Genomic DNA, 12,727 nt, shown 5'->3' with positions numbered 1-12,727 from the left:
GTATAAGCCCTTAATCCAGTGGTTCCCAAACTTTTTCTGTCACGCCCCCCGTCGGAAAATGAAAATCTGTCACGCCTGTCAATCTGTCAATCTGTTCAGGGCTTCTTTGATTCGCAGGGCTCGCCTTCGGCTCGTGCCTGCGACCAAAACACAGCCTTGATGTTATTCGCGATAACACACTCCCTCTCATGTTCTATTGCTTAATTATCACGGGGAAGGTCGTTTCGTAAAACGTCTTTCCCCGTGATAAAATCATAGCAACAATGTTCAATAAATAAATGTTTTTATTTACAAAAAACACTTACAAAAAGCATTCTTCCGCGAAATTACGTAGTCCGTTAACAGTGTTGCTAGGCAACATGAGGGCGAACATAACAGTCACTTTTTCTTTTCAGTGGCGTATTAATATGGAATGATGTGAGGTGGTCATAGGTGTGCGCTTATCGGGGATTTTACAACGGCTTCCAACGCGGCTCAGCCAATCAGATTTTAGGACCGGAACTATCCGTTTTGTAACGATCCGTTTACTATGAGGTCGCCCCCCTCATCAGCGGTTAGGAAGGGGCGCTCCGGAATCAACCAATCAGAAGAGCGCATGGTCGAGGCGGATGACGCAGCTTTAACCAGATTTGTTTTTAACGCAGCGCGATTGCGATAAGCTTCACTATTCAACCTCACGCATACGAGATAGCGGGCGCGCTTCCTTCCTTCACTTCGGTTACTTCTGCCTTCTACTGTAAACAAACACACCGAGGCATTTATTTCAACTAAAGAATTCAAGTGAGTCATACTAGCTAAGGATGAAGACTAAATTCATAAATGGGGTGTCCTCTTCGCCTTCCATGTCTCTGGGTTTGCTGGTGACCGAGAACGCACTGCAAGTCCAGCCTGACGCAGAACCCGAGTGCATCCGCTCCGATGAGCCCGACCATGATACAAAACACAAGGCTTATCTGTGGTGTAAGGAATTTCTGCATGGAGCCTGGAAGAGCGTGGAGGAGGAGGACTTTCAGATCACTGTGATCAGGTAGGCTGCTGTGTGCGCTACGTGCGCATTCCTTTTAGCCATAGGCGTTGGTCTGTCTGTCTGTGGTCCTATATGGCATGGTCCTATACCAGCATGAAATTAGAATTTTATTTGTAACATTTTTTGCATTATGATCAGCCACACTTCATTTTGTATTCATGGTAGATCATTATTATGATCATATTTTTGTATGATCAATCAAATTTTTTTAAGCTGACCCTCTTTTAAAGATAAAAACGTTCATTATTGAGACAAAGTTGGCAGGAGCTTCAGTCACAATATCAGCATGCACGCCATAATCACCATATATACCAATATTGAGATGTGCTCACCCCCCTCCCTTTATATACTGATGTAAAAATGATAAATCAACATATTCCACTCACTAAGTTTTGCATAATGCCATGATCCATCAATGTCCCCATCAGTTATTGATGGCTGGAATGTTTAAGAATAGCAGGAAACCCCAAGGCATAGAACTTAGTAAATATTGGGATCAAACGAGAAAAGTATTGACCATATGCAAAGAAATACAGAAATGCTCTTTACTGTTATTTAGTTGACTGAGAATGTTACAGTCAATACAAGTTATTCAAACTGAACACCTGATCAATACGATAGAATAATTCTATCCTGGTGGGAGTGGTGGCTTCCAGAATTACTATGCCTCCATCTACAAGTCAAACAGAATGGGTTAATGAATAGACATAAAATAAATGATATTAACTTGACTGAACACCTGTGGGATATTTTGGACCTCGGTTAGACTGTGCTCTCTGTTCTGTGCCGTGCTAATTATATTCAATACAGTTTTTATACCGTCCTGTTTTGGTGACTTGTGGTCGGCCAGTACAAAATGTCCCTTCAATTTGTCAGCTGAAAATGAAATGTATGGATAGATCTGTAAATAGATAAACAAATATTTGTGCTTTTTTTTGCCTTTCAGAGGAGGACTCAGCAACAAGCTGTTCCTCTGTGCTTTACCCGAGGAACAGAAAAGCATCGGAGATGAGCCACGAAGTGTGTTGCTTCGCCTATATGGAGCCATACTACAGGTGTGTTTACAACATCAAATCAATTTGTGTGTCATGAGTAGGTTTGGCCATTTTCCATGCCATTTTCATTGCATTTTATACTTTGTGTAATACTATACACAGATCTATTTACATATGGAGTGGCACCTTAATAAATATATGACCCTGCCTTAGAAATGTGTTAGAAATATTTCAGTGTTCCTACCAAAACAATCCGGAAAATTTGTACTTGCCCCGCCCCCACAAGCCTGTCCATCTGCAAGGGGGACATGGAAACATGGAGGATAGGTTAGAATAATTTTTGTTAGATAATTTTCCATGTTCATTCTCACCACACTTGGTAAGCTGATAAGTGCCTTTTGGCATGTAAGACTATATCCCAGGGGCTACATCTCAATCTAGAGCAGTGTTTCTCAGTCTGCGCTGCTGCTACATGACACATTTTTGTGTTTTCCCACCTCTAACATGCCTGATTCTGTACGTCAGTAAGTTGCCATTCATGTAAAAGGTAAAAACTGCAGTCCTTAGCTGTACTTGGATTGAGAAACACTGGACTAAATAATTGAAGCATATAATTAAGGTATTAAGTGAGGTACATACAAATTATATTTTCTTTATCTATATACATGTTCACATATATATCTATATACATTTTTATGTATATTTATGTGGATAATTATATATTTATATTAATTTTTACATACATTAAACCTGTCAATAACCCCACACCCAATTCCAATTCTAAATGACAAATTATTTTTGTATTTTCCAAATAGAAAGGGAAATGTATACATATATGTTTTATGTATGTTATAAGTGAAAAGTTTGTGTGTTAGAGAAAACCTGTTTGTCTGAATGATAGAGTTTGAATGAGGAGTGCCGTATTTTGTTGGGTGATGTACCTCCATGGCTGTACATGCGTGTCTTCTTTGCCGTAGGCTTGCCCAAGGAGCGTGCCTTGAGCACTCTTGTTCCCAGGTGATCCCAACATACCAGTCACGGTACAGTATTAGATCCCAGAAGCTACAGCACTGTCAACCAAGTTCTCGCCATCACAAACTTTTATTACATTTGACCCTTCTACTGCTTTCTCAAAAATATCTGCGTCTTTGTCTGCTTCTTCTAAACAAATAATTTAAATATGTTTATTTAATGGAAACAGAAATGAAGTTTCTAAACTAATTTAAAGAAAACGACTTTGGTGATTAATGTATCCTATAAGTAGTTGTTAGGGATGTAACGATACACTCTACCCAAGATGCGGTACGATTCATGATACTGGGTTCACCATATGATTTTTTTGAACAAAATAAAATTGAAGACAAATTATTCATTTTATTATTTCTCTTAAAAAATAAAATGAAACCTTTTATTTATCTAAATAATGAATGCCCTTTTATTTCTGAGGTAGGTACAAACTATGCAAAACAATGCTGCACATTTCCTTTTTTGTGTAAAAAAAACTGAAATTAAATATCCTCACATAAATAAATTTGGATGGAAAATCCTGTACAACTCTGTGTAGTGATGTCGACCAGGCGAGGTAAATAGCGCCAGTGCCCTCTGCTGTTTAAAGTGAATATTGAGTAATTTTACATGAATTACCGATTCGAATCTTGGCACATTTTTAACTGCCTTGTGGAGCATCGTTACATCCCTAGTAGTTGTCATTCCAAAATACAGTCTAGACCAGTGGTAGATGTATTTTCAGTCACTTTAATAGCTTAGGAAACTGAAATTGATGTAACTACAATTATTATTCTTTTGGTTTAAGCATTTTACGAAGGGAAGAATAGCCTAGTGATAGTTTACAATACCTCCCAATAGTGAACAATACGGAGTTCCTTAAAAAATATTTGCTTAGCATTAGCATATCCTTAAATTAATGCCATTTGTATATACACTGATCAGTCATAACATTAAAACCACCTCCTTGTTTCTACACACACTGTCCATTTTATCAGCTCCACTTACCATATAGAAGCACTTTGTAGTTCTACAATTACTGACTGTAGTCCATCAGCGCTCCAGCGCTGCTGGAGTTTTTAAATACCGTGTCCACTCACTGTCCACTCTATTAGACACGCCTACCTAGTTGGTCCACCTTGTAGATGTAAAGTCAGAGACGATCGCTCATCTATTGCTGCTGTTTGAGTTGGTCATCTTCTAGACCTTCATCAGTGGTCACAGGACGCTGCCCACGGGACGCTGTTGGCTGGATATATTTTTGGTTGGTGGACTATTCTCAGTCCAGCAGTGACAGTGAGGTGTTTAAAAACTCCAGCAGTGCTGCTGTGTCTGATCCACTCATAACAGCACAACACACACTAACACACCACCACCATATCAGTGTCACTGCAGTGCTGAGAATGACCCACCACCCAAATAATACCTACTCTGTGGGGGTCCCAACCATTGAAGAACAGCATGAAAGGGGGCTAACAAAGCATGCAGAGAAAAAGATGGACTACAGTCAGTAATTGTGGAACTACAAAATGGACAGTGAGTGTAGAAACAAAGAGGTGGTTTGTATGTTATGGCTGATCGGTGTAGTACATAGCTTATGTTAACCCATATTTATACCCACAGTCATTATGTAGCTTAATGTGAACTGCAGTGTTTTATTATTGCATTTTGGTTTAGAGTTAGAATGGCATATTTACAGAACATTTTAAATGATACTTTTTAGGATAAGTTGTACCTTTTAAAATGATAAAGCAGTATAGTCATCAGATGGATAATGTTCGTTCATTATAACTGTAATTGCAGTTATAAACATGCTAAATAAATAGTTTAATCTCAGAGAGCTACCTTAGCCATTAGGAAAGAAAAATCCCAGATGACCATCTGGGAGATCCAAACCTTTTAGTGTGTTATAAACTGCATCTACTGAGTCTCTTTACCAATCTTTGCTTCCTTGCTCAATCATAAAATTAAAGCGTAAAGGGATTGTAAAAAATCCTACTTCTCTTCTAAAGACATATTATTGTAGAATTTACTGAATTAAAACTGCCACTGCAGTTTTAAATGTTTTAAAATGGAGACACACTATCAATTGTCTGTTTCTTGACAAGATAATCAAATGTCGGAAAACAGGAAAAAAATATCATTTTGTGCTCATGGTTAGCGTTTTGCTTTTTCTCTTATTAGATGTCCTGTAATAAAGGCGACTCCAGAAAGTCAAACACAGAAAATCACATTCAAGTAAGTAACATGTAACAAAGGTATTGGTTTCTTTGTGTAATTGGATTTTGCTTGTTATCTGCTTGTTTTCTGGGAGTGACCCATATACAGTGCTTTAGTCATCATCCCTGCTCATGGGACATCTATGAATCACTATTAGTCAATATTAACTGGATAGTCTCTGTTACTACTGTGTTACTAACATTCTTCAGTACCACCTGATGCCAGTCAGCATTAAACATCAACAATAAATAACCATGATGTTATAACACTGGTTTACTCGACATTTTTTAATTGCAGTTTTGAGGATCTGTTTATATTTTCAGCAGCCACTTGTGTTTTTTTGTTCCTTTCACTGGTTTCTTAATCTGCAAAGGTCATGTTCTTCCATAAACATTTACTGGATTGTTGTGATTCACTTTCCCATGTTAGCTGATTACTGTGAGACCCATCAGTGGTGAGATATTTCACTTTAAAGCTGCAGTTTCTGGTTTTCTATTTGAAAGTATTTGAAAGTAAGTAGCATGATATAGGCCAGTAAAGTAAACACTCTAAAATGTGTTGTTCTTACTTTCCTGCAAAGTAACTTCGAAAGCCTAAGCAGTTAATAGTTGCATATGTGTTGTTTCTTCTTAATTTGCAGTATTTGAAACAGATAATGGGTGAATTTTCTAACACATTAAAGCTTTAAGCACTATTTAAATGCTACCTATCACTATAATGAAGTTATGCAAGCCTTCTGCAATTTCTTAGCTTTCATTCACACCGTTATTCAAAACTGGATATTGCCAGAAGTTAGGAATGGCAGCTTTGATATGATAAATAGTAATTAAATATTTAAAACCTTACCTTAATTTCTAAAACACTAAAGACTTTAATTCTTTTTAACTCATTCTGCATGTCAGATATACCTGTCTGACTCAGACTATTTTTTTCTAATAGGCTGCACATTACGCTTAGCCAGACAGCCACTACACAGTGTTGCTGTGCACTTTCTGGTCAATAAGTGGTCTTTTCTGCATGGTTAATCCAGTTTTAATAGGCATAACGCAGTGGAAAAACCCCACAGAGGCTGTCTTGCCCTAAAGTCACATGACCGCTGCTTAGTCAGAGACAGTATGACAGAGGGAGGGAGATGTGACAGAGAGAGTAAGTGAGTGTGACAGATTCAGTAGGTTGTGAAGGAAACAGGTGTTTACTTGTTGTCCTTGCAAATAAAATATACAGGTTAATATTTTATATTTTAGGTTTATATTTTATCACATGTGGATTTTGTAAAAAGATGTGGGTTGAAATCATTAATTTATTAATCGTCAGTAATCATTTTATTCTAAACATGGTCATGGTGGGTATTATACCACCTAAAACACACAAGGCAGGAATATACACCGGACAGGGCAGCAGTCCAACCCAAGGCATTACAAGGTTATTTCCCTCATCTACAGAGGCTATTTTGAATGCCAGGCCACCTTCTGTTTTTGGTGAATGGAAACTTACACATACAAAAAACTAAAAGGAGATGCCAAAGATCCCCAGGCCTCCAGAACTCTGTATAACTATAATTATACACTGATCAGCCGTAACATTAAAACCACCTCCTTGTTTCTACACTCACTGTCCATTTTATCAGCTCCACTTACCATATAGAAGCACCTTGTAGTTCAACAATTACTGACTGTAGTCCATCTGTTTCTCTGCATGCTTTGTTAGCCCCCTTTTATGCTGTTCTTCAATGGTCAGGACCCACACAGGACCACCACAGAGTAGGTATTATTAAGGTGGTGGATCATTTTCAGCACTGCAGTGACAATGACATGGTGGTGGTGTGTTAGTCTGTGTTGTACTGGTATGAGTGGATAAGTCACAGCAGCACTGATGAAGTTTTTAAACACCTCACTGTCACTGCTGGATTGAGAATAGTCCACCAACCAAAAATATCCAGTCAACAGCACCCCGTGGGCAGTGTCTTGTGACCACTGATGAAGGTCTAGAAGATGACCAACTCAAACAGCAGCAATAGATGAGCGATCATCTCTGACTTTACATCTACAAGGTGGACCAACTAGTTAGGAGTGTCTAATAGAGTGGACAGTGAGTGGACATGGTATTTAAAAACTACAGCAGCGCTGCTGTGCGTGAACCACTCATACCAGCACAACACACACTAACACACCACCACCATGTCAGTGTCACTGCAGTGCTGAGAATGATCCACCACCTAAATAATACCTGCTCAGTGGTGGTCCTGTGGGGGTCCTGACCATTGAAGAACAGGGTGAAGGCAGGCTAAAAAGGTATGTAGAGAAACAGATGGACTACAGTCAGTAATTGTAGAACTACAAAGTGGTTTTAATGTTATGGCTGATCAGTGTATAATTACTACCAAGGTGACAACGAAACAGACCACCTTTGGAGCATTCAGGTGTCTACATCATGTCAATAAGAAAGGTCATCAGCCATGAATTCCTTGTGCTCATCAGTGTGCGAAGAGTTATGACACTATCTTCAAATAAATTAAAGTTTACCATTCCACAATGACCTGGAACGTTTACAAATGGCGTGCCTTCTACACAGTTGACAAACTTTCCAGTAGTCAGTGTCCCAACAAATCTATATGTTTAATGCGCAGAGACATAAAAAAAACCCAAGAGCTACATCATGTGACCTTCTGTAAGCACATAAAATGTCAGCACATGGTAGCACAGCTAGAATAAGACCAGATGTGTTGTTTTTGGCATATACAGACCATATACAGTTCATATATTCTCATCTCAATAGGAGGAGTTGTAAAAAGGTGGGACAGGGGCGAAGTTTTACAGTATTTCTGACCTTATCGTTCTCTACAAAACAGAACACCAACGCTGCATTGCAAAAAAATATTTATTAACCTCCAACTCACTATAGAACAATCCATGCTGTTCGCTCAGATTCATTTATTTTTTTCTCCCTGATTTTACACTGCAAACTTTGATTGCTCGCTACTTGTTGACGTGCATCCCTCGTCACTTCTCACGTTTGTTTTCCTGACAAAACGTAGTTTGGGAGACCAGAGAAGCTCGTCTGCGATTCCAGTTGGTGATAGATCGTGTAGTGTGAAAGCTACACCAACTTGAAAGACTCCCGATTACAAGAGATCCAGTTGTGTAGTGTGAACTGTACAGCGACCTGATGACTTGGAAAGTCGTGTAGTGTGAACTTGGTATTAGTAGGTCCAGTTGGCTGACTGCATGTCTTTGGACTGTGGGAGGAAACCCGAGCACCCGGAGGAAACCCACACGGACACGGCGAGAACATGCAAACACCACACAGAAAGGATTCTGACTGCCCGGCTGGGGAATCAACATGAAGGCCCTTCTTGCTGTGAGGCAACATCACCTCATTTCATTGTATACATTAATTACTGTTTACATACAAATAAACTGCAAACAATAAAGGATAAATAGGTATGTGTTGTTCAAATGTTGAAAAGGTACAGTATTTATATCCCATTACTTTTACATTATTACTTCTCGAGCCATTTAAATGTAACTTTTTCTGTTAAAGTAACCCTACATTTAAGGAAGTGTGATTTCCTTCCTTGTTGGAACTTCTCTCTGTTTGTTCCTGTATTGTTTTGTTGGACCGGGCAGGATGTTGTCCCACACATTTACTTGCATTCTAAAATGTGCGAGAAAGAGTAGAGAATATCAAAGAATTTCATCCTACTGAGTTTGTAAGCTCTGTTAAAGCAGAAAAAACTGTCACTTGTGGTTAAATGGTCACAATTAATGACTGAAGCAATTTGGCAAGCTAAGCTTCTCTCACATTAGTGTTCTTTGTTTCTTTTTGCTATCACTTTTTATTGAACTGGTCTTGCTCTAGTGCTTGCTATGAAGTTTATTTCACATTCTCTATAGTTTATTTTCATTTTAGAGTGGTTTTGTTAGTTGCTTAAGTATTCCTTAGTATTGTGTAAAGGCTGTGTTACCACTCACGAGTGAAGCGCTTGCACCTGGTAGAATAAAAAAAGGAACCCATATTTAATTAGGGTAGAACAATACTGCGGCTAAAAAGCCACTAATAAAAACGGGAAGATTGCATGTAAATAAGTTGGCCCAAATAGTGCACATAAAATAACAAATGAAAGATGGAAAACCATGCGCAGCCGGCAATAGAGAAAGTGGACAGAAAAGGGAAAGTGCAAAACTATATGACGGGCTGCTCCGGCTGTCTGCGGCAACTCATTTCTTGGGGAAAAAAAAAGGAAAAATAGGAAACCCTCAGAACCAGTTGGGACCGGCAAAGCATGAGAGGCACCCCAACGCCACCAACTGACACAGTCCACACATAATATGGACTTATGGGTGAGTTCTGCTCCAGAAACAGGGGGTACCACGCTAACTTTGAGGTAATATGCCCAGGGTGTTTCTGTTGGGGCCTACAACACCACAACATCACAGTGTTATTTTTTCAAGTGCACCAGTATTGTTGCTTGTCTCTTTATTTTGTTACTGGGTATTTTCCTTACTCCAAAAAGTTACATAATGCAACCACAATAGTACTGAGCGATCATCAAGAAACACAAAAATGCAGATAATGACTGGAGGTAAAAATACAGAGAAATGCTGGATTGCAGCTACATCAGCTACTTGATCCACCAGCTGGCTATATTCTGAGCACTATGAATCGGTAGTCATATAAAATATGAGCACTGCGACAACATGGGGCCAGGCAGGTGGGCACACTACAATTTGCCCTTCTAATGAGTTGCACTAATAATTAAATGTATTTTTTGATTGCTGTGCCTTTTGGCTTGGCATAGAGCATGCTGTTTAAGCCCCAGAAAAACAGACAAAACGGATTATGCCCGAAAACTCTCCAGTGTTGATGAATTAAAACCAATTGAAATGAAGAATGCATCCAAATTTCTCCACAGCAATGTAAAAAACTAATCACAAACGTTTGAGTGCAGTCGTTCTTGCCAAAGGTGGCACAGCCAGTTAATAATTAGGTTTAGTGGGGACAATAAACATTTTCACATGGGTGATAAAAGGTTTTAAATAGATCTTTATCTTTAATTACCTGAATGATTAATTTACATTTGCATTTGTTTAGCCATGTTTTTATCTTATATTAAAATTAACTTGAAGAACTGAAACATTCAAATTATTAACATGTGACAGTTTATTACTAAAAATAAAAGTCGGGGGGGGGGGGGGTTCTTTTTCACAGCATTAAGCATACTGTAATAGATGAGATTGCATTTTAATGTATTCAGACAAATCACTTATTAAAGCAAACTATCATAAAGTATTTGAGTGAGGTGCCTCCAGAACAACTTCACCGGTGTCTCAGCATATATGCTTCAAGTATCTGGAACTGAACCGGGGGCGTGGAACACCACTCCATCAAAACAACTACAGTTTTTGCTTTCATTTTCTATTTGAACCACTGTTAAGTATAAATCATAGGCTTGTTATAACTGAGTGAAAGCATGCTAATTCAATCCTCTCTCAACAGATCAAAGTGAAACTTTTTACTAACACTCTTTCCTATAGGTGATCTATACTAACCAACCCAACTAACACCTATTGCAACTCCAAATCAGAAAACACTGGGACGATATAAAAAATGCAGTTTAAACAAATGCAGTGTTTGATACATTTACTTTGACTTTACTTTATTGCAGACAGTATATACCCATGTCTGAGATCATGGGTATTCAGCTTAAGCTCTGCTTTGCCTTTTATGCACTGAAATTCCTTTAGATTACTTGAATTGTTTAATGATATGCACTGTAGAGGGAGAAATATGCAAATCCCTTCCAAATTCCTTTTTCAAGGAACTTTGTTTTTAAACATGTTAATTTTCTCATACATTTGTAGACAAACATTCTCAAAGAATCAGCCTTTCATGGGTACTGCTTTTGTACCAAACCATGATTACAATCACCTGCTGACATCACCATTATTCAGTTTTTTAGCTCATTACTAACCCTAAGTTGCCCCTTTCCCAACTTTTTTGGAATATGTTGCAGGCCTTAAATGCAGGAATGGATGTACAGTGTATCACAAAAGTGAGTACACCCCTCACATTTCTGCAGATATTTAAGTATATCTTTTCATGGGACAACACTGACAAAATGACACTTTGACACAATGAAAAGTAGTCTGTGTGCAGCTTATATAACAGTGTAAATTTATTCTTCCCTCAAAATAACTCAATATACAGCCATTAATGTCTAAACCACCGGCAACAAAAGTGAGTACACCCCTTAGTGAAAGTTCCTGAAGTGTCAATATTTTGTGTGGCCACCATTATTTCCCAGAACTGCCTTAACTCTCCTGGGCATGGAGTTTACCAGAGCTTCACAGGTTGCCACTGGAATGCTTTTCCACTCCTCCATGACGACATCACGGAGCTGGCGGATATTCGAGACTTTGCGCTCCTCCACCTTCCGCTTGAGGATGCCCCAAAGATGTTCTATTGGGTTTAGGTCTGGAGACATGCTTGGCCAGTCCATCACCTTTACCCTCTTCAATAAAGCAGTGGTCGTCTTAGAGGTGTGTTTGGGGTCATTATCATGCTGGAACACTGCCCTGCGACCCAGTTTCCGGAGGGAGGAGATCATGCTCTGCTTCAGTATTTCACAGTACATATTGGAGTTCATGTGTCCCTCAATGAAATGTAACTCCCCAACACCTGCTGCACTCATGCAGCCCCAGACCATGGCATTCCCACCACCATGCTTGACTGTAGGCATGACACACTTATCTTTGTACTCCTCACCTGATTGCCGCCACACATGCTTGAGACCATCTGAACCAAACAAATTAATCTTGGTCTCATCAGACCATAGGACATGGTTCCAGTAATCCATGTCCTTTGTTGACATGTCTTCAGCAAACTGTTTGCGGGCTTTCTTGTGTAGAGACTTCAGAAGAGGCTTCCTTCTGGGGTGACAGCCATGCAGACCAATTGGATGTAGTGTGCGGCGTATGGTCTGAGCACTGACAGGCTGACCCCCCACCTTTTCAATCTCTGCAGCAATGCTGACAGCACTCCTGCGCCTATCTTTCAAAGACAGCAGTTGGATGTGACGCTGAGCACGTGCACTCAGCTTCTTTGGACGACCAACGCGAGGTCTGTTCTGAGTGGACCCTGCTCTTTTAAAACGCTGGATGATCTTGGCCACTGTGCTGCAGCTCAGTTTCAGGGTGTTGGCAATCTTCTTGTAGCCTTGGCCATCTTCATGTAGCGCAACAATTCATCTTTTAAGATCCTCAGAGAGTTCTTTGCCATGAGGTGCCATGTTGGAACTTTCAGTGACCAGTATGAGCGAGTGTGAGAGCTGTACTACTAAATTGAACACACCTGCTCCCTATGCACACCTGAGACATAGTAACACTAACGAGTCACATGACATTTTGGAGGGAAAATGACAAGCAGTGCTCAATTTGGACATTTAGGGGTGTAGTCTTTTAGGGGTGTACTCACTTTTGTT

The 12,727-nt window shown here is 39.5% G+C and overlaps 1 protein-coding gene across 1 annotated transcript in view; it reads left to right on the top strand.

The window, feature by feature from the left end:
- Nucleotides 1-681: 681 nt before the first annotated feature.
- Nucleotides 682-12,727, top strand: part of chka (choline kinase alpha) — a 29,788-nt gene continuing 17,742 nt past the window's right edge. The window contains exons 1-3 of the mRNA XM_063004127.1: nt 682-1,027; nt 1,974-2,082; nt 5,212-5,265. Coding sequence (XP_062860197.1) covers nt 801-1,027; nt 1,974-2,082; nt 5,212-5,265 — 390 coding nt within the window. The 5' untranslated portion in view covers nt 682-800. The remainder of the gene's footprint in view (nt 1,028-1,973; nt 2,083-5,211; nt 5,266-12,727) is intronic.

The sequence above is a fragment of the Trichomycterus rosablanca genome, chromosome 11, assembly GCF_030014385.1.
Source record: "Trichomycterus rosablanca isolate fTriRos1 chromosome 11, fTriRos1.hap1, whole genome shotgun sequence".
In the NCBI taxonomy this organism is placed as follows: domain Eukaryota; kingdom Metazoa; phylum Chordata; class Actinopteri; order Siluriformes; family Trichomycteridae; genus Trichomycterus; species Trichomycterus rosablanca.
The sequence above is the reverse complement of the archived record's forward strand: the minus strand, read 5'-3'. Positions and strand labels throughout refer to the sequence as shown.